We start from the raw sequence: 22,373 nt of genomic DNA on the forward strand, positions 1-22,373 counted from the left end.
GATGTTCACAACACAAATGTATGATGTCTGACCATCTGGCAAGGATTTGGACAGTCACAGCAAAATCAGTGGTTTAGACTATAAATTGTGGGAAAGGCAGTGGCAATTTCCAAATGTAGGGAGCGGTGAGAGTTTGGAGAAAATAATCCACCTGTGGTGTATTCATTACGTCTCGCAAATGAAACCGTTGACCGTTATAGAACCAAACGGAAGCAAACAGAGCAGAACAGAAACGGGGACGGTCCTACCTGAATTTAGCCAATATAAACTCTCGTTTTCGTTGCAAAACGTTTTCCGTTTGTAGTAGACGGTTTCTGTTGCAAAAAAATATATATGTTTGGAGTAAATGGTTTCTGTTGCAATACGTTCTACAACAGACGAAACGTTTTGCAACAGAATCGGCGTAATGATTACACGCATGATTTTGTGCGTTCTATGAGCGGTGACGACACAAGTACGTCACTTTCTATCCAATGATGGCGACTGAACGATTTTACAGCACAAGAGGCTAGACCCGTGTTACCACAAAAACAATATTGTCAAAGTAACAACTAAAAGCGAAATAACAGTGTATTATAGTGACAACATAGTTAAGATAAAGGAGGAGAGGAGCATCATCTTGCAGTTATGTTTCGGGGTTGTCCCGCCAACGTTCTCCGACCATAATGTGAGACGGAGAAAAAGGGGATCTTGGACCGAGCAGCACAGTCATAATCTGGATGACAAACATTGCTCAGTGGTGATTCTGTCACATCATCCACGCTGGCTTTATTTAAAAAAGCTAGCTGTATGATATCCATTCACCACAAAGAAAGTCATCTGACAGCTAGTATTTCATCGTCGAAACCCCGGGAGGGGAACCGCTGAGGAAGGATGAAATTCACGGAGCACCTTTCGGCGCACATCACTCCTGAATGGAGAAAACAATACATCCAGTATGAGGTAAATAGCTAGCTAGCTAACGTTAGCGGTATTGCTTGTTGGCTTGCGCAGCTAGCTAAATTATGCTAGCTACAGTAGGTGCCCAAAAGGGGGTTTTCTTAACGGAGCTTCGTTGTTTTAAAGTCAACCCAACTAGTAATATCGGGTTAGCTTGCTAAATTATCTCGCTAACCACCTCGCCAGAATCGAAAATAGTTTCGGCTGAACCCTTGCCGACTAAACCCAACTCCACGATTTACGAAAAACGACTGATTTCAGCACCCAATGAACAGCCTGCAATTACACAGGACAATGTCGTTTGTAATTGCAGGCTATTTGGGTGCTGAAATCAGCAGTTTTGGATAAAAACTTAATTTAATGAGACATCGGAGCTCCAGTCCGCCCACACTAAATTAGTCGCCGCTCAACTCCATCGTAAATCGTGGTGTTGAGTTTAATCGGCTAGGATTAGAGACTTCAGACGTTCAGGTTTCTGCACAGACGCTATGAATGCGTTAGTCTAGACCAGAGTGACCGGTTAAATTGTGTTTGAGAGCATTTTTAAACCCTCTAAATGGTTAAGAAATAATGTCATTGTTGCAATAGTTGGTGAGTGGGCAACATGTACTATAATCTTAACTGCAATATGTAACTTTTTGGGCAACCGACGAAATTCACAGAAATTTGAATTATAAATGTCATTCATATTGAAAGCAAATCTAAGAAGCGGTAGATGTGCGCTATTTCTATGCTTCCCTTCTTAAATTTCGTTATAGCATATTTTACTTTCGGTTTTGTACACCAGCTTCAAACAGCGGAAATTACAATTGAAAATATATTTCACATGGTTTAGATCAGGGATCATAAACTAGAATCAGCCGTGGGCCAATTTGTTATTCAGCGGGTGGTAGGGGGGCCAGAACATAATCATTATTTTTTGTTGTTGACTAAAACATAATTGTTTCAAACCTTGATTACATTTGGTAACATTGTCCTGCATAGGGTGCCGTCTTTCGGATGGGATGTTAAAACGGGTGTCCTGACTCTCTGTGGTCAATCAAAATCCCATGGCGTTTATTGTAAGAGTAGGGGTGTTCACCCCTGTGTCATGGCTAAATTCCCAACCTGGTCACATTCTGTCATGGCCACCTAATCATCCCCCTCATTCCTAATTGGCATATATCACTCCTCACCTCTCCACCTGGTAGCTGATGTGTGGTGGGAGTTCTGGCACAAAAATGGTCACCGTGCATCACTGAGGTGGGTGCTACGGTGAGAACGTAAAACACTTTGAGGACCGTCAGTTAGTAGAAAAGTGCTATATAAATCCAATCTATTATTTGTTTACAATCACCAATGTCTCTATTATGTGTGGGAATAATTGGGAACAGTTTTCTCATATTAAAATAGTTGATTTCCGGGTGTTTTTACAGTTCATGTCCAACAATAAAAATGCTAAAAAAAACATGTATCTGTCACACTGAACACATGTTTAGCAGATGTTATTGCAGGTGTAGCGAACTCGTGGCTTGGGGAACCCTGGTTTAGATTGCTTGTTTTGTCACATAAACTGAAATTAGCCAAACTATTAGAATTTTAACAACCAGGGAATGGCAGATTGATTTCTGCATATTGCACCTTTTTAAATTGACAAGTTGAATTACTTTTCCATATTAAATTATTGTATGTTGCATTAACTTCCCTAATGTGGACAGTTTGTGTTACTACCTTACACAAGCTTGCGTTTTCACCCCATAAAATTGATTTGAATTACACATCCTTTTTTTTTTTTTTTTACCTCCGATTGGTGTAAAAGTTAGTCATCACAATGACATGATTGATTGCTTAAAACAGATCAATATCTTTGGTTTTGCACCATTGATTTTGTCACATGCTGGGATGCACAGAACTTAGATTGAGGAATTAACCTCTGAAACGTTAAAACTATATGTAATTGAAAATATAATCTACGTAATCTCCCAAGTAATTATTTATCATGAGTGCAATAAACAATAACTAGTAATGCTGCATTCTGCAAGAAAGGTTCAAATCTAACCTTTCTGGTTAAAATCTAACCTTTCTGGTTAAAACTGATAAATTGCTGAGGTGTAGTCACTTTTGAGGATACAAGCTCAAGTACACTACAAATATTTGATGTATTTCCTATTCAACAAAACTATGAATAAGGCTTAAAATTAATAATATATATATTTTTAAAGTATAATCAATTTATGAAACGACTAACTATAAGATTTCGGAAAGTATTCAGACTAGAGGTCGACCGATTATGATTTTTCAACGCCGATACCGATTATTGGAGGACCAAAACAGCCGATACCCATTAATCGGACGATTTTTAATTTTTTTAAATTTGTAATAATGACAATTACAACAATACTGAATGAACACTTATTTTAACTTAATATAATACATCAATAAAATCAATTTAGCCTCAAATAAATAATGAAACATGTTAATGCAAAAACAAAGTGTTGGAGAAGAAAGTAAAAGTGCAATATGTGCTATGTAAGAAAGCTAATGTTTAAGTTCCTTGCTCAGAACATGAGAACATATGAAAGCTGGTGGTTCCTTTTAACATGAGTCTTCAATATTCCCAGGTAAGAAGTTTTAGGTTGTACTTATTATAGGAATTATAGGACTATTTCCCTCTATACCATTTGTATTTCATTAACCTTTGACTATTGGATGTTCTTATAGGCACTTTAGTATTGCCAGTGTAACAGTATAGCTTTCGTCCCTCTCTCCTCTCTGGCCACCATCGAAGCAGCGTTACCCATGCAAAGCAAGGGGAACAACTACTAGAAGGCTCAGAGCGAGTGACGTTTGAAACGCTATTAGTGCGCGCTAACTAGCTAGCCATTTCCCTTCGGTTACACCAGCCTCATCTCAGGAGTTGATAGGCTTGAAGTCATAAACAGCGCAATGCTTGATGCACAATGAAGAGCTGCTGGCAAAACTCACGAAAGTGCTGTTTGAATTCATGTTTACGCGCCTGCTTCTGCCTACCACCGCTCAGTCAGGTACTTAGATACTTGTATGCTTGTATGCTCAGTCACATTATATGCAACGCAGGACACACTAGATAATATCTAGTAATATCATCAACCATGTGTAGTTAACTAGTGATTATGATTGATTGTTTTTTATAAGGTAAGTTTAATGCTAGCTAGCAACTTACCTTGGCTTACTGCATTCGCGTAACAGGCAGTCTCCTTGTGAAGTGCAACTAGAGAGAGGCAGGTTGTTATTGCGTTGGACTAGTTAACTGTAAGGTTGCAAGATTGGATCCCCCGAGCTGACAAGGTGAAAATCTGTCGTTCTGCCCCTGAACGAGGCAGTTAACCCACCGTTCCTAGGCCGTCATTGAAAAACTGACATGCCTAGTTAAATAAAGGAATAAAAAATATTTTAAAAAATCGGCGCCCAAAAATGCAGATTTCCCATTGTTATGAAAACTTGAAATCGGCCCTAATTAATCGGCCATTCCGATTAATCGGTCGACCTCTAATTCAGACCCCTTGACTTTTTCCCACATCTTGTTTTCACGTTAGTCTTATTCTGGCTGAACCCTACATCACAGCTACTAACAAACTCAGTGCCTCTGTTCAATGGGGATGATTGAGAAGACCTGCAATCTATGGAACTGGTGTGGACTGCAGCAACATACTGTAGCTCTTCAATGAGCACCTGCATTTGGAGGTGACGACGGCTGCAGTCCTCAGTCAGACTGAGCCACAGCTGCTTCCAGTTCTAATCTACGCATTGCTGCTTCTTGCACTGAAAACATCTCTGTAAAGGGTCAGCTTGCCCTCCCACAGTCTGCTGGACAGTGTGTGAACAAAATGGGTCCAGACCAGTGGTCCCTTAAGCATTTCTTTGTTATGAAATAAGCATACACACCAAATAGATTTATGGCATATTGATCCATGCAGGTGTGCTGGCCGGCATTCTTAAAAATGTATGAAATATGGTCTAGTTATGTGTCCACCTTTTTTTTCTCCCTCAGAAAATAGCACTCTCCATCTGCAGTACATATAATTTAATCATCTAACATCAGTGCTGCGGAGGTTTCCTTCGTGGGATTAGCCTACCGATTAGAGATTGGCAGGGCTGGAACAGACACTGAATGATGTCTCTCTGGCTATTGCGGGGGTCAGTTCTTTACACAATGATGATTTGTCTTTTCAGACTCCCGGCTGTTGGCAAGAGTTGCACAACACATAGGGACGAATTATCACTTGTGTAGTGGTTTTCAGAAGTGTATTCTGAGAATCTGCCTATTTATGAGAACCTGTTGTTAGATTCTGCCTAGCTGTGTGTGTGTGTGTGTGTGTGTGTGTGTGCACACTCAAACAAACCACACACACAGTGTGCACACACACACACACACACACAGACACACGTATGCATGTGTGTGAGTGCATGCATGTGCAGCTCTGAGAATATAGGTGTTGTATTTGTTCACTGATCTCTCTCTCTCTCTCAGGGCAAGAGGGAAGCTGGCCTCTGCACTCACCATTCTGTATGAGCAGAGCACTGTACTGCCTCTGAATTAGATTCAGCAGGAAAACGGGCTGAGGCTTAAAGCCAATTTCTACCTGAAATGTGGTCGGAGGCTCTGTATGAAGAATGTGACGCAATTGCGGAGCCTCCGGTAGCACGCAGAGTCCAAATGGAGCTCTGTACCGCATGGCCGTGCGCCGCCCAAATTTTGTAACAACGTGGAGGGTTACATATAGCTCTGCATTGACATGATTGGTTGATGGTAGGTGAGGGCGGGAGGTCCTGTATAAACAAACTCACTTCCTTGACAACTTCCTTCACAACAGCTCTGCGCTGCTCTGCGAAGCGCAAGAAGTAGGAAGGCCCGGACTTCTGTAGAGGCCGTGTCACCGTAGAATGCTGCACGGCGAATGCAGACGTCAGATTGACCCTGTGTGACTGTGTGCGCATTCATGTGTTTGCGTGCCATATTCATGTCTGTCTGTATTCGTGTGTGTGTGTGACTGTGGTTACGGTTGTCATTGAGAATAACAACCAGTGCCAGTCTTAGTGCTGTCTGTGTGACCTCTGTTGTTGTCTACACTGCTGTATCTTTCGCTCTTGTGGAACGCTGGTGTCAGCCGATTTTTCTGGCTGCTGGCTGTCACCTGATGCGAGTTACGCCGAACCATTAAAGTCACAGTTTATGATTATCGCTGTTGTCATTGCAGAAAGCAAGGGTGGGTCGCATTCATTAGGGCAAAACAGTTTGCAACGGAAAACAAAAACAAGTTTCTTATTGGACCCGTTCAGGTAGTCCCTTCCTTTTTCAGTCAGTTTTTTTCTGTTCGATGAATATGACCCTGATTATGGTTTACAAGCTCACATTGGAGATGCAGTGGCTAACTCACCAGTAGTTAATAGTTTATAGACAACCTACACCTTCATCTTGGCTTGTGCGTCATAGAGTAGATGTAATCCTATTATAAATGTGACAACTGATATATATATATATTTGGGTTTCTTTTAGCTTAGTAGCCTATTAGGCAGACGAATGCAGTGGGATTGCAGACAGAGTGAGCGGTCAGTTGTAGTCAGAAGTCACTCAACTTGACTGTTCATTCTAACTCTGTCTCCTAGACTCCTCCTGGTGTAGCCAAATACACACACCTCCACAGTCCACAATTCTTTGATTTTGGCTGGCCTTGTGTTGTTGTTTGGCCTGTATTACGGTCCATGCTGTGTGAGTACAGCCATATGCAAAGATACCACAGACCTGTGAAAGGCCAACAGGAGTACAGCGTCAGAGAATAGGGAGGATGGAGGGAGGTTGGGCTAAAGGGATAATCACCTGCCTGTAGTGTTCTGCTTTCTTTAAGAAACTTACTCTTTAGCACCCGCTGATACACTTACTGCACAGACACAGGCTCAAGCAGGGGCAGTTGCCCTCTCTCTGTCACGTACACACCCACACACCGTGGGTAGTGTGGGAAAGCGTGGTCTTTCGCTACACTAGTAGCACGGCGCCCTGTCTTTTTAAGGCTACATGCTGAGCATCGCATGACAGTTGGTGAGCTTTGTAAGGAGACCACGTCATGCCATCGCTGCCTCTGTTGCTGTTATCATCCCTACCATCTGTGCCACAAACAATTAGCTGCTCAGTCAAAATCTATCTGTTCCTCACAGTCACCATTTTAAAACCGAACAACCCTAGGGAAACTGGACTGCTAGTATGAAAGTAGTACAAAACAAGGGTAGAAAATGTCATGTGAAAAAGAGGAAGACACTTTCTCACGGTAAAGCCTAAGAGCGAAATGTCCCCGTGGTTTTACTTACTAGCAATGATTTTACCACAAAGGGGTCATCTTCAGGCCTTCCCGTGTGGTCAAAATGAATGTTTCTAATAAAACTACTGGAGCGTTCAACGGTGGACTGTTCCATTTTATATTAGCCCTCGCCCTCACAGGGACATTCCTGTGGCCGTCTTCGTGGGGTGCAGAGCAGGGACCAGGCTCACGGCGGGGTCATATCACTGTCCTCAACTGGCTCAGCTACAGGGCAGAGTAAGAAAGACCGGGTCGCGTTCCAGCCCGCCGCACTGTGCAAAATGATCAGATCTCACAATGCCTTGAAGCGTTTTACATCTTCAGAACCACATTAATATGATGTAGGCTAGCAGTCTGATGATGCGTACGGTCCGACTGTGTGGAGACGGGCTGGAACACAACCAACCCCACAGACGACCACAGCTAAGATGGAGGACTACACAGATGGGGCCCCTAGTCTTTTGGTTCTCACGCCGTCTCGCTATTGACTGGTTCTGAGATTCTATCTGATCTAGCCAAGTTCTAAGATAATAGGTAGAAACTAGTGCAAGTCCTTTTATCCTCCATCTAGGTAGGGTAGACTCTTAAGGACACTATTTCTAATCGTGTCTAAAGGCTTGGCTTAAGGCAGCGAAAGCTGACCCCAGGCTATTTGCCTAGGAGTAGCATTTATCTGGACACTTTTTAAAAGGCATGTCTTGGACTGAGGAACTGAGGATGCTTGTTATTGTAGCCTGATGGTGAAGCTGTTGTTCCAAGGAGTCACATGATGAGAGAAAAAAAAAACAATCATGTGAGAATGGATCTGCTTACATCATTGTTGTTGGGAACAGTGGGGGTTGGCAGTGTTGGACACACACACACAAGTTGGATAAGGTGACAGTATGGAACCCTGATAAAGAACCAGCAAACACTGAATGATTGGGAATGATTGATTTGTGATTCCCACTGTAAGATAATACACACACAGAAACTCCAAACACTCCCACACAACACAAGTATGCCAACGAACCCAAAGCGCAAGGACTGATCCCAGGTCATGCACAAACAGCACCACGTGCTCATCATCCACCATGGGCAGAAATAAAACAGGCAAGACTTTGAAACTCCTGTTTGCACTTGTCCACGTCGGTACAACAACCAATAGGTTGTCTTCCAGTGAACTAGACTTCTTTCTCAATCCTTTGTCCATTTGTTCTCTTCATTCGCTGCTCTTGTTTGTAGATCTACTGAATCCACTCATTCAGCAGAGCATGAGTGACCTTGACCATGCGGCTCTATTGGCACCGAGGACTTGTATTGTCGTCTGTCTCACTGGCTTCTCCACAATAACGAGGGGCTTCTTGTTCTCTGCACTCTGGGACACACTCACACAGAGATGTAGAAAGACTGCAGTAGCTATCTGCTGCTGACTCTGTCTATTCTGAACCCATTGTCTGGACTCTGGCTAGGGGGCTAGGGGGCTTGGGCTTCGAAAAAGCGCCTTCTGTTCTGTGTGATTGGCTCCGTGATGCACCAGCATAACCTTGACTGTTTCCTTTGTCATCCTGATGCCAAGGAAAGCTGGGACAGAACACTTCCCCTTTTTCACCTTTCTTCTCTATTGTTAGATTTGCATGACCCGTTTTTATCACGCAGCTCGGCTGCTTCCGCTGGCTGGCTGGTTGGTTGTACTGTCTCTGGTCTCTCTCTCTGGTCTCCGTCTGTCTACCTCTGTGCCTGCCTGCCTTCTTACTTGCTACTGGGCAGAAATTCTCTGGCTGTTTTAGCTAGTCAGCGGTGGAATAATCTGGTTGCCCATGTTAAGGAGCGGCAGCGTCATGAGTCATACTCTACAGCACATCACAGGGCTCTACGCTGAGCTTTTTTACAAGGAGGACGTGTGCGCCTAAGTAACAAAAAAAAAATGTAGGCGGACACAAAGACATTGAGGAGAATGAAAACTATGAGGTAATAATCCTTCATATTTCTAGGCGCACTGGTGCTCCTAAATAAAAAAGTCTGGGTCGCACAGCAAAACATTTAGGCGCATATGCGAGTAAAATAGTCACACTGTATCATGTGCTGTTATAACACATTGTGCTGTAGGCTTACATGTGTGCACCTAAAGTGCATCATTTAAAGGGTTTACATGTTGAAACATAAGGAATGTCGCCTCAAACAAAATGTCTGCAGTGCATTAGGCCTTTTTATGTGTCATCCGATTAGTTAGGTTAGTGATTATTATTTTATTTACCCCTTTCTTCATTTTATATTTCTGCTCTGCAGGCTTTCAAGGATATGCTGTATTCTGCCCAGGACCAGGCACCCTCTATCGAAGGTAAAATAAGCTGTGTGTGTGTGTGTGTGTGTGTGTGTGTACAGTGTATGTGCATATTACACACTATTAGGGCCCAACCCTGACCCCCACGTCCCCCCCCAACACACCACTATTAGGTAGCCCATGGCCTTTCAGTATCAAACTGCAGATATCAATGCAAGAACAAAGTCAATCACCTGCATTTGATAGACCAGGAGAGAAAAGCACTGGGCAAAGTGGAAAATGGAGAGAAGGAAAGACAGAGCAGAGGAAGAGTGTAGAGCCAGGGAGAGGAAGAGTGTAGAGCCAGGGAGAGGAAGAGTGTAGAGCCAGGGAGAGGAAGAGTGTAGAGCCAGGGAGAGGAAGAGTGTAGAGCCAGGGAGAGGAAGAGTGTAGAGCCAGGGAGAGGAAGAGTGTAGAGCCAGGAAGAGGAAGAGTGTAGAGCCAGGGAGAGGAAGAGTGTAGAGCCAGGGAGAGGAAGAGTGTAGAGCCAGGGAGAGGAAGAGTGTAGAGCCAGGGAGAGGAAGAGTGTAGAGCCAGGGAGAGGAAGAGTGTAGAGCCAGGGAGAGGAAGAGTGTAGAGCCAGGGAGAGGAAGAGTGTAGAGCCAGGGAGAGGAAGAGTGTAGAGCCAGGGAGAGGAAGAGTGTAGAGCCAGGGAGAGGAAGAGTGTAGAGCCAGGGAGAGGAAGAGTGTAGAGCCAGGGAGAGGAAGAGTGTTGAGCCAGGGAGAGGAAGAAAAGTGCACAATAAGCAAACTTCATCCCTCAAATACCCCTCTTTCTTTAAACGAAGTTTCTGTCCATCAGTCTTTGGTCTAACAGCAAGGAGAATGACAGAATGCTTTGCTCCAGACTTTTTCTATTGTCGCTGGCGTAATCATAGCTGTCCTCAGTTTATTGGACGGCTAATCCATTTCTACAGCGTGATTCTCAGTGCAACGCGTCATGGTCCTTTGTTAAGAGTTCCCTGTGGTGCCTGCGTGGCATTGTGAGCTTGAAGACTTAATCCAGCTTGTTACGTTTGACCAGGCCACAGAGGCTACTTTGTTCAACTCGCCTGTCAACACCTTTTGTAGGAGCCTGAGGTCTGTAACACAGTCAAAGCTGGAGGGAACTGCAGTACACACATGTAGGTGGAGGATTGTATAGTGTAGCTGATTAGGGTGAAAATAGTTGGTATCGATCAACCCTGAGATGTGCCTGAAGTTAGAGGCGTTAGGCGAGTCAAAGATTGAGGGGACCCGAGAAGACATGTAGGTTGAGTATTGTACAGTGTAGCTTCTTTCAAGGGATAGAAATGGTTTGCTATCAGAATGCGTGCATGTCTGTGTGTTAGACCTGGGTTCAAATACAATTTGAAATCATTTCAAATACTTTAACCACCCACCGTGGGATTAAAATTGATTTAATTGTATTTTTTTTAATCAATGATTTACACAAAATACTCTAATTGGAATAATAACTAACTCCTATAGGTCTAAGCCTTTCGTTTGCGATATCTACTAAAATGGTCATACCATGGATCATTTAGCAATTTGATTTTGAATTTTAGGAATCGTGTAGGTATATTTAAGCAATAGGGCCCGAGGAGGTGTGGTACATGGCCAATATACCACTGTTAAGGGCTGTTCTTATGTACGACTCAACGCGGAGTGCCTGGACTCAGCCCTTAGCCGTGGTATATTGGCCATATACTGCAACCTGGTTACCAATGTGTTGTCATACCTGTGGTATACAGTCTGATATACCATGGCTTTCAGCCAATCAGATTTCAGGGCTCAAACCACCCAGTTTATAATAAAAAGTTTATATTATTATTTAATTTTTATATTAATTTTGGCCTTTACTGCTATAGCCCATAGAAACGCATTCAATAACACATTCATAAAATGGCAAAACAGAGTAAAAAATGAATCCTAAGGAATAAGGTTGACTTCTCCGTCCTATATCTAGGATATATAAGTCAACTTAGGATTTATTCGTTAGACCCATATTTAGTCACTTTGGTTATGGCACTGTTGCACCCTATTCACGTTGTGTGATCTTTTTTTTTTTTAAGGCCCGGCACTGGGTTAGCTTCCTGGCAACTCCCCTAAAGCTTGTGTGCGTCAGAGCTAAACGTCCGTGAGAGTCTTACCTGTCCATGTTGTTGACTTATTCCTTTATAGCTCAAACGGTTCAGTCTGGACAGTCGGTTTTGTGAGAAGACATCTTGGAAATTAGGACCTGGGCGTCAATGTTCAGATGACTGCCGTAAAGCCTGTGGATGTCGTAGAGCAAAACAAACAACACCTCCGTGAGCGTGTCCTTTCACACGCCCCATGTTATGGAATTGGCGCAAGCTTTATAAGAATCGGCAGAAAGAGAGGATTGAGCTGTCGCCACTGATGGGTTCTGACTTCTAAACTTGAAATATTGTTAATAATCAGGTATTCTATGGAAAAGGAGAATTGGCCACAGTCTGATTGTTACACCAGAAGTTATTGGTTATGTATATGGTGGAGTCAATTAAGGTTGGTTATAAGCCAGGGGCTTGGAATGTTACTGTGTGAGGGAAAGGCAATCACATGCTTGCGGTCACTGATAGTGTGGAGAGCTGTGGATTAGTGAGGAATGGGGGCTGAGGTCAGGTCAGGTCACATGACGGGAGAAGGAAGGAACAGTTTATTAGCCACATCACTTAGCTTCCTGCCTAGCAATAAAGATGTCATGTTTAGAGGGAAGGAGGAGACTTCACCTAAATTGGGGTATATATACTTGTGCTGGTGGGAACATGTCTTTGTCTGTTCAGCTGTCTGAGCCAGTGGGTGAATACACTTGATTTGAGCTTTTATAGTTGTCCGCCAGGTTCTAAATAACAGGGTAAAAATGAACACCACTTAAAGAATCTACGTCTCTTGCATAAAACACACGGGGCTATTCAATATTCAAAGTGAAGTCACGTCAAATTACCCTAGGGGTGTTTTAACAGGTAAGTCTCCCCTTTGCGCAAGGGGAGTGTACAATATTTTGCCATTATCCTTTTTAAAGCTCTTCAAGCTCTGTCAAATCGGTTGTTGATCATTGCTAGACAGCCATTTTCAAGTCTTGCCATAGATTTTCAAGTTGATTTAAGTCAAAACTGTAACTAGGCCACTCAGGAACATTCAGTCTGCTTTCCAACAGACACTGGGAGACAGCAGGACAATAACCTAAAACACCAGGCCAAATCTACACTGGAGTGGCTTACCAAGACAACATTGAGTCTTGGTAAGCCACTCCAGTGTAGATTTGGCCTGGTGTTTTAGGTTATTGTCCTGCTGTCTCCCAGTGTCTGTTGGAAAGCAGACTGAATCAGGTTGTCCTCTGGATTTGCCTCAAACGTAATGCTTTGTATTCAGGACAAAGCTGCAGTTTTACTTTAGTGCCTTATTGCAAACAGGATGCATGTTTTGGAATATTTTAGGTTAGTACTATTGTGGAGTAACTACAATGTTGTTGATCCATCCACAGTTTTCTCCCATCACAGCTTTTTTTTTTTTTTACCTTGTCAGCTCGGGGATTCTATCTTGCAACCTTTTGGTTACTAGTCCAATGCTCTAACCACTAGGCTACCTGCCGCCCCAGGTAAACTCTGTAACTGATTTAAAATCACCATTGACCTCATGGTGAAATCCCTGAGTGGTTTCCTTCCTCTCCAGCAACTGAGTTAGGAAGACGTCTGTATCTTTGTAGTGACTGGGTGTATTGATACACCATCCAAAGCGTAATTAATAACTTCACCATGCTCAAAGGGATGTATAAAAAGGTAGGTGGGTGCCATTAGGTATGTGCCCTTCTTTGCACGGAATTGGAAAACCTCCTTATCTTTGTGGTTGGATATGTGCTTAAAAGTCACTACTCGACTGAGGGACCTTACAATTATCTGTATGTGTGGGGTCTAGAGATGGGTTAGTCATTAAAAGAAATCATGTTAACCACTAATATTGCACACAGTCCATCCAACCTATTATGTGACTTGTTAAGCATTTTTACTCCTGAACTTTGTTATGGCAAGCCTAAATGGGTTGAATACTTATTGACTCAAGACATTTCAGCTTTTAATGTTTGATTAATCTGTGAACATTTCTTAAAAACATAATTCCACTTTGACATCATGGGGTATTGTGTCTATACAGTGACACAATCTCATTTCAGGCTGTAACACAACAACATGTGGAAAAAGTCAAGGGGGTTGAATACGTTCTGAAGACACTGTATATCCCTGGGTTTCTTCGGCGCAAAAACAAACACAGATTCCTGTGTTCATCTGAGGTCATAGTTCAACATCACTGCCACTGATAGGATTGGAGCGAGCCGATCTCTCGGTCTGTAGGTGCGGTTGCTATGGCTGGACAGTGGACGCATGGCCTGGAGTGTTGCCCAAGTTGAAACTCGACTCATCAGTGCGTCGGCAAAAAAGTATTGGGACACTGTTATGCTCCCAGTGTGTTTACTGTAATAGCAATGTAGTAACCAACCGGTGTTACATAACCAAGAAGACACCGCAGTTTCGCACACTGTGAAACTACCCAACCAAGAGTTTTTGATTTTTGTTAATACCCTTAGCTCTTTGTTCAGTAGGCCTACCCTTTCCAAACTCTCAACTGCAGACTGCAGTCGTCTTTGTTTTCATCGCTGTGATGCACCGTAGATGCGTTCACTACATGAATTAGGCCGAAAAGCATCGTTTTTTTTTCTTCTTCTTCCAATCAACAGATGATAATAGAACTACGAGTGAATGTATTGTTGTGATCGCTGCAGCTGTTTGTCACTGTGTTGTGTGAGTGTGTCAGAGAGAACGGGAGCGAGGATGCGACCTACCCACGTGTGGTAAATGACAGTTATGAATGGCTGTTGCTTATGAATATGTGTGTGGGTGTGTGTTGATTATCTCGGCTGCTGTTTTTGTGCCATTACGTGTGTGTGCCAGAACTGGGTGTAAATAGCTGTTATTTGCCATGGCAGACTAACGATAATCACAGGCCCATTTTAGGCGAAATTGAATGTAATTGAAAAGTTAATGATGGTCCTTGAAAACAGCTGAGGTTTGCAGACTTGTGAGGTTGGTTTCGCCCGTTAATTTTCACACACAGACATCATGATGTCACTTCACCAGCACGCTCACAAGTCTGACTTCACTGCCACCACCATCTTACCCACTGTGTCAAAATTGTTTTAAGGGTCTTTCTTCAACCAAATAGGCCAACAATGTGTGCCTAGTGCTCAGGCTCTCCTGTGATTTGGCAGTGTGTCACCCATGTCACCCAGCTGTGTATAGATTGGTTGTTGTGTACCTCCAATCTTGTCAGCCCTCCTCAGGGCCCAGACGGCCTCAGTGACCCAGTTCTGTAGAGGTATATAGAGTTACCCAAACCAGTTATACAGGGGCTGGCTACCGGTACTACAGTGGCTGTTGCCATGCCCTGGGGCAGTTGATAACCTTAATCAACCCGGGAGTTCAACTTCTTACACTATACACTGAGTGTTCAAAACATAATGAACACCATGTTCTTTCCACGACAGACTGACCAGGTGAAAGTTATGATCCCTTATTGATGTAACTTGTTGAATCCACTTCAATCAGTGTAGATGAAGGGAGGGAGACAGGTGAAATAAGGGTTTTTAAGCCTTGAGACATTGATTGTTTATGTTTGCCATTCAGAGGGTGAATGTGCAAGACAAAATATTGAAGTGCCTTTGAACGGGGTATGGTAGTAGGTGCCAGGCGCACCAGTTTGTGTCAAGAACTGCAATGCTGCTGGGTTTTTCCCACACTTAACAGTTTCCCCGTGTGTATCAAGAATGATCCACTACCCAAAGGACATCGAGACAACTTGACACAACTGTGGGAAGCATTGGAGTCAACATGAGCCAGCGTCCCTGTGGAACGCGTTCACCACCTTGTAGAGTCCATGCCCTGATGAATTGAGGCTGTTCAGAGGGCAAAGGGGGGGCAACACGATATTAGGAAGGTGCTCTTAATGTTTTGTACACATTGTGTACATTGAACTTGATTAACATCACACCAGAGAAGGGTTTTATTGGGTGATATATAGCAGAGGCAGCCCATAGCCTATTGAGGGGTTCAATAATATTAAGATCCCATTGGTATTCAAGCAACATCTTCTGCCCCTTTGTGCAGTTGCTATATATATATATATATATATATATATATATATGGCCTAAGACGAAGGAAAAACAAGAAAACTGTCAATTTAGTCCATGATTCAGCCACAGTCAGGATCCCTGTCTGAGATAAAATAGCATATCTTTTAATAAAATGAGCTCTATTTAATCTGCAGACTCACAACAACCCCTCTTGGATAGTCCCCACTCAGATTTGGTCATCATGTGTCACTGTATATTGAAACTGGAGTCATAACACACACAAGAAAGAAATTAAGAAATTAAAATCATGTCACGACATCTACGTAAAATGTATTTCTCCCTCAAAACTTTGAACTTGTTTTTGTCATCCGCTAGATTTAGGGAACTGAGACATCACTGAAGCTTAGAGGACAGTAGGGGAAAGCACTGTGAAGATCCTTTCTATAAAAAAAATCTCAAAATGTTTACATTTCTCTACGACCTTTTGACTGAAGACACAAAACATAGAGACCCTGAAAGGCCAGTAAAAGGGATATTTGGAGACTTTCCCGCCAACGGCACTGCCACAGGCTAACATCCTGTTCAGCATACAGTTCTACAGGGAGTGTTCTGAGTTGTATCTTTCAGCTATTATATCCATTCACTCATCCATCATTCTCCCCATCCTCTCTTCCTCCAGTGGATTCAGACTCTAACGATAACCTCGCTCTCTCTCTCTCTCTCTCTATCTCTCTCTCTCTCTCTCTCCCATAGCATTTTTGTTGTTGTTGCAGACCAGTGCAGGGATTTTTCTGCATAGAAAATCCTTGGACGGGCTGCCCAGGGACCGGCTAGAATTCAGCTGCTCTGACTGGCTGACCTTTTATCTAAGCCCCATTTTGATCCAGAAAAAAACCTTCCAGTGATTTATCTTTTGCTGCATGTATCCTTGCGTGTGTAATGTATTCATGATAGACTCGTTCTGCAGAAAGCGGAAGGATGAGCGTTTTGTTATGAATCACCGTTTCTCATCTAAGGCAAAAGACGATTAGGGCAATGAATCCTTTCCTCTCAGATCCTCCTAGCCTATTACATCTCTAGTTCATTTCAGCATCTTTGGTCCTACAAAATATATGAGATTATGTACCATAGTTTCAAAAACCGATTTCAGGAATCCAAGTCATCGAGAACGTAATACAGGGGTCACCATTTTCCTTAACTCCAGTGGGGGGCCACAGTGTGTGCCAGTTTGTAATCTATCCAAGCACAAATGCACCTGATAAAAACGTACATGGAACCCTACATGAGCACGTAAGAGGAAGGTAGACTCCTTGAAATATCCCTGACACCCACCCAGTCTTTTCCAGACCACAGTCTGGTTGTTCTGACTCAGATAGTGCTCAGACACTGAGTCAGACGCACCTGTCTGGACTACCCATAGCTCTACTGTAAGTGAACCTAATACTGTAACACTGGGAATTACTCGGAACCAACCTGCTGCCCTCTCGCCAACGGTTCCTCCTGCTGGCCTTCTGAGGTATTACAGGAGTGTGGCAGCACTGTATCGAGGCACATACTAAACTTTAAATTACTTTAGACCAGGGACCCCCCTCTCAGTCAAACCGGCAGCCCAGGGAGCCCCATCATACATTAGCAAAAAATCATCAGGTGAATGAAAAATGGCAAGGAGAAGGAATTTTAATTTTAAAAATGAATAGCTTTGGTAGATCGTTTTTCATTATTTTGACCTCCCCACAATGTTGTTGAAGTAGAAGTGTAAACTCTAACATAGCCTATTAGCTAGAAGGTTAACTCTAAAACACATTTTGGATAAGAGCAGCTGTTTAGCTGGTTAAACAAAGGTTAGTCGTGTGATGGCAAATGTTAATGTCCAAGTCAAGAAAGTTTACCAGCAGCAATATCACAATAGTAGCCTGTTTGCCTTTTCAGATATTCCAGATAGTGAAATTGGATCGTTCTGTGAATTTTGAGATGTGTGACAGTGAAAAATTTGATTTCACCTAATGTTTACATTCTGTCATTAAGAGCACATGTTCAACTTTAATAAAATATGTGTTCCCATCGAGGTGAAATACTATAAGTACCAAATAAAGTAAGAGGGTTGAAGATTTAACCTTACATCAGCCATAAATCCCCTTGTGACAGGGGAAATGGAAGCTTGTGTGCAACAGGGAGGGGCAGTTGAATGCAAGCTAAACATAAAAAAATGTCTAGTCTGTTTACCTATAGGTCAAATCAAATTTTATTTGTCACATACACATACATGGTTAGCGGATGTTAATGCGAGTGTAGCGAAATGCTTTTGCTTCTAGTTCCGACCATGCAGTAATATCTAACAAGTAATCTAACAATTTCACAACAACTACCTTAAACACACAAGTGTAAAGGAATGAATAAGAATATGTACATAAAAATATATGAATGAGTGTTGGCTGAACAGCATAGGCCAGATGCAGTAGATGGTATAGAGTACAGTATATACATATGAGATGAGTAATGTAGGGTATGTAAACATTATATAAAGTGGCACTGTTTTAAAGTGGCTAGTGATACATTTAATTACATCAATTTTTTCATTATTAAAGTGGCTAGAGATGAGTCAGTATGTTGGCAGCAGCCACTCAATGTTAGTGATGGCTGTTTAACAGTCTGATGGCCTTGCGACAGAAGCTGTTTCTCAGTCTCTCGGTCCCCGCTTTGATGCACCTGTACTGACCTCGCCTTCTGGATGATAGCGGGGTGAACAGGTAGTGGCTCGGGTGGTTGTTGTCCTTGATGATCTTTTTGGCCTTCCTGTGACATCGGGTGGTGTAGGTGTCCTGGAGGGCAGGTAGTTTGCACCCGGTGATGCGTTGTGCAGACCTCACTACCCTCTGGAGAGCCTTACGGTTATGGGCGGAGCAGTTGCCGTACCAGGCAGTGATACAGCCCGACAGGATGCTCTCGATTGTGCATCTGTAAAAGTTTGTGTGTTTTTGGTGACAAGACACATTTTTCCAGCCTCCTGAGGTTGAAGAGGCGCTGCTGCGCCTTCTTCACCACGCTGTCTGTGTGGGTGGACCATTTCTGCTTGTTTGTGATGTGTACGCCGAGGAACTTAAAATTTTCCACCCTCTCCACTACTGTCCCGTCGATGTGGATAGGGGAGTGCTCCTTCTGCTGTTTCCTGAAGTCCACAATCATCTTTGTATTGTTGACATTGAGTGTGAGGTTATTTTCCTGACACCACACTTTAAGGTAACAGGGTTGACCTTAAAATGAGATACAGATTTTGAATCACAAGAAAATAATAATCTTCAGAAATGACTTTGCCAAAGCAACAAAATAACTAGGTCTTCACAGTGATGGTAAAAACTTGGAGAAATGTTTGTTGAAATCGTCCTACAAGTCAGAGGTTGCACGGAGGGCATGTCAAAATGCAGAATTTTGGCAATTTAGTAAATCTTTATTCATATAAAACAAAAATCTGATTTATTGAATTCTCATGTGGTCTATATTAAAGGGCACTTCATGGAATATAACAGGCTTTTAAAATTCAATATTGGTGCACAATTTATACTTAAAATATCAAAGGGATGCAAAAGAACCTCATTTCCTGGAACCAGCCAATTTGCTCAATATTAGGAGTTGAGAAATAAAGTTGACGTCATTAGATAGAAGATATTCTCCTGTTTTCTACTGTAGGTATGTCATTCAATACCTCCAGACCCCCGGTTGAAAACCCCTGCTTTAGACCAGTGTTCCTAAAAATCTGAAATGTGTGCAGGCTTCAGTCTGAAGTGTAACACTATTTTAAACACCTGATTCAACTAAATCCACAATATGAAGTCGGACGTTTCAGTGCTAAGCTGGGACAAAAGCCTGCACACACTGCAGGGCGTCCAGGAAGACCAGAAGTAAAGACCACATTGTCCATCATATATTTTCTTCCCGTAGAAATTGGACACGTTTTGTCTCTCGCAGCAGTCTAGTGTTCTACCACTGCTGTGTTCTCTCTGTATGAAAATATTAGCCTTCTGTGAAACACTAGCGCTCTTCCTTCAAAACATTGCAAAACTGCTTTTCACCTCTACCGAAACATTCTCACCCTCTACTGTGTGTGAACTCTCAAACATGGCCAGCTGTTCTACATTCTAAAAGACCTCTGCGGCTCTCAGCATTATGAACGGACTAGAACTGCTGTCTGTTGTCATAACACTGTCAATGTCATCTCCACCATGTCATGCCACCTGAATGTGCTGAATAAGTTAACTTCGAGAGGTTAAGTAATGACAGCGTAATGTATGTACGGAAACCTTGCTCTCTACGGAGTCTCACAATAACCTACCGTACCATCTCTTAGGACAGCCTCTGCCAATGCAGACTTAGGGTAGGCAAGACACTAATATCATCAAAATCAATATATCATAACATGTTTTTGGGCTAGTTCATTAGTTCTGACCTGATTTAAGTAGAATCCTGAAAAATAATGTAAAAGGTATAGTTTATATTACTAAAACATAAATTGAAAATACTGTTGCTGCTTCCTGTTGTCATGGATTTGGAATTATAGCTGTGTCAAAACACTGTTTTTAAATGTCAATTCATAATCAATATGCTGCAATAAGTTGTGATCTGTTGAAGACGAAGACAAAAATTACACACACGTCACACTTGTGTTCAGATTACTGTATTTTGCAAAATTAGTACCTTTTTAAAAACTGCTCACGCACCAATATTTACCAATCGGTCACTCTAGACTGAAATTGATTAGCTTGTTCTACTGCAATCAATAGAGCGTGCAAATGAATCACTCGCATCGATATTGTATTAAAATCAATGGAACTGGGACAGATATAGTTTGCGCTCCTTTTAAAAGAAAAACCACAACAAACTTGGGTATACAACATGTAACTGTCGCTAGATGACAACCTGTAGTAGGCTTTTATCAACTAATTTCCTCGTAGGAAAATGTTTATGGTGAATATGGAATAGAAAACGCAACTTTTTGACTGGATAATTTCAACGAATCGCCTCTCCACACGTAGTTCTAAATAGTGACGGGTTGCTTTCGTTTCAGTGATGACGGTCAAATCCGTGTATTAGTTTGTGGACCAGCGACTTTTATACCGAGAGCGTCCCGAATTGTCTGTGCTATTTTTAAGTTTGAAAATGACAGTGGCGCTAAGTCCTGCGACGGACAGACGCGTATGACAAAATCAACAGTACCTAACCAAATATATTAATCTGATTCAAGCAATCCATTTAGTGTTGGCGTGATGACTATACACTTTTTATAATAACATCTCCAATCTGAGGTAAAACGGATGTTTAATTCCACTACATTTTGTGGTGAAAATGCAAGCTTGTGTAATGTTTTGTCCACTATAAGGAAATTAGTGTAATTTAATATAATTCATTATTTCCATATTTTTATTTGACCTTTTTATTTAACCAGGCAAGTCAGTTGAGAGCAAATTCTTATTTACAATAACGGCCTAGGAACAGTGGGTTAACTGCCTTGTCCAGGGGCAGAATGACAGATTTTTACCTTGTCAGCTTGGGGATTCGATCTAGCAAACTTTCGGTTACTAGTCCAATGCTCTAACCACTTAGACACTGCCCCCCCCCCCCCCCTTTCGGTTACTAGTCCAATGCTCTAACCACTTAGACACTGCCCCCCCTTTCGGTTACTAGTCCAATGCTCTAACCACTTAGACACTGCCCCCCCTTTCGGTTACTAGTCCAATGCTCTAACCACTTAGACACTGCCCCCCCCCCCCCTTTCGGTTACTAGTCCAATGCTCTAACCACTAGGCTACCCTGCCGCCCCAATATATGATGATAGTAAATGTAGCATATTCACACACGTTTACAATAATGACATCCATTTCTTTCTACTTTATCCATGGAGAGAGTTTAGAAAAATCTCCTAAGCACAATTTTAACAAGGCGTTCTAGACTAGAACGTCCAGAGGGTCTGTGCAGCAGGATGAACGTTTGACGTCCCTACTTAAGACTCCAGTCGTTTCACATGTTTTGATGTATTCCCTTCTAAATTCCCTTCTAAACAAGCTTTCTAAGTTGACTAGATAGTTAAATATGGGCTGCTAGTGTTTAAATGCATCAAATATGTGAAATGACTGGGTTGAGGCTATCTTTGGCGAAAGGACCACTGCTCAATATCACAGGTGGCAAAAAATAGCAAGGTCTCAAAGACATTTGCAAACATCAGCTTGTCTGGAAAAGAGAGAAGATGAATAACACCTAATTTTTCCCTTGTGCTTCAAATCTTCTCCTGTCTTTCCAGTCACCGACGAGGACACGGTCAAGAGGTACTACGCCAAGTTTGAGGAGAAGTTCTTTCAGACGTGTGAGAAGGAGCTGGCCAAAATCAACACATTCTACTCTGGTAACTGTGCATGATGCTCGATTTCATGCACCTGATATAACCAAACCACAGTTTGTTTCTCTACTTAGCTAGCCTATTTCAATGATTGTACAAAAAAACAACAGCACATTCACATTGCATTACTAGCAAACAGTCACATTCTCCTCCACAGGTCTAGGCCACTAATAGCCCATCTGGTTAGAAGACAAACATGAATCCCTTAGGGACTGAATCTTCCTGCCAAAGACCAATAGTTAGGCAACAGAGAATGAATCAGACTGCCTCTCTCTTACACAATCTCCCTGTCTCTCTTACTCAATCTCCCTC

The 22,373-nt window shown here is 42.5% G+C and overlaps 1 protein-coding gene across 1 annotated transcript in view; it reads left to right on the forward strand.

The window, feature by feature from the left end:
* The first annotated feature begins 450 nt into the window (after positions 1-450).
* Positions 451-22,373, forward strand: part of LOC139387601 (xenotropic and polytropic retrovirus receptor 1 homolog) — a 33,637-nt gene continuing 11,714 nt past the window's right edge. Inside the window, exons 1-3 of the mRNA XM_071133968.1 lie at positions 451-942; positions 9,519-9,570; positions 21,966-22,067. Of these exons, the coding sequence (XP_070990069.1) occupies positions 874-942; positions 9,519-9,570; positions 21,966-22,067 (223 nt within the window). The 5' untranslated portion in view covers positions 451-873. The remainder of the gene's footprint in view (positions 943-9,518; positions 9,571-21,965; positions 22,068-22,373) is intronic.

The sequence above is a fragment of the Oncorhynchus clarkii genome, chromosome 28 (assembly GCF_045791955.1).
Source record: "Oncorhynchus clarkii lewisi isolate Uvic-CL-2024 chromosome 28, UVic_Ocla_1.0, whole genome shotgun sequence".
NCBI classification, from domain to species: Eukaryota; Metazoa; Chordata; class Actinopteri; order Salmoniformes; family Salmonidae; genus Oncorhynchus; species Oncorhynchus clarkii.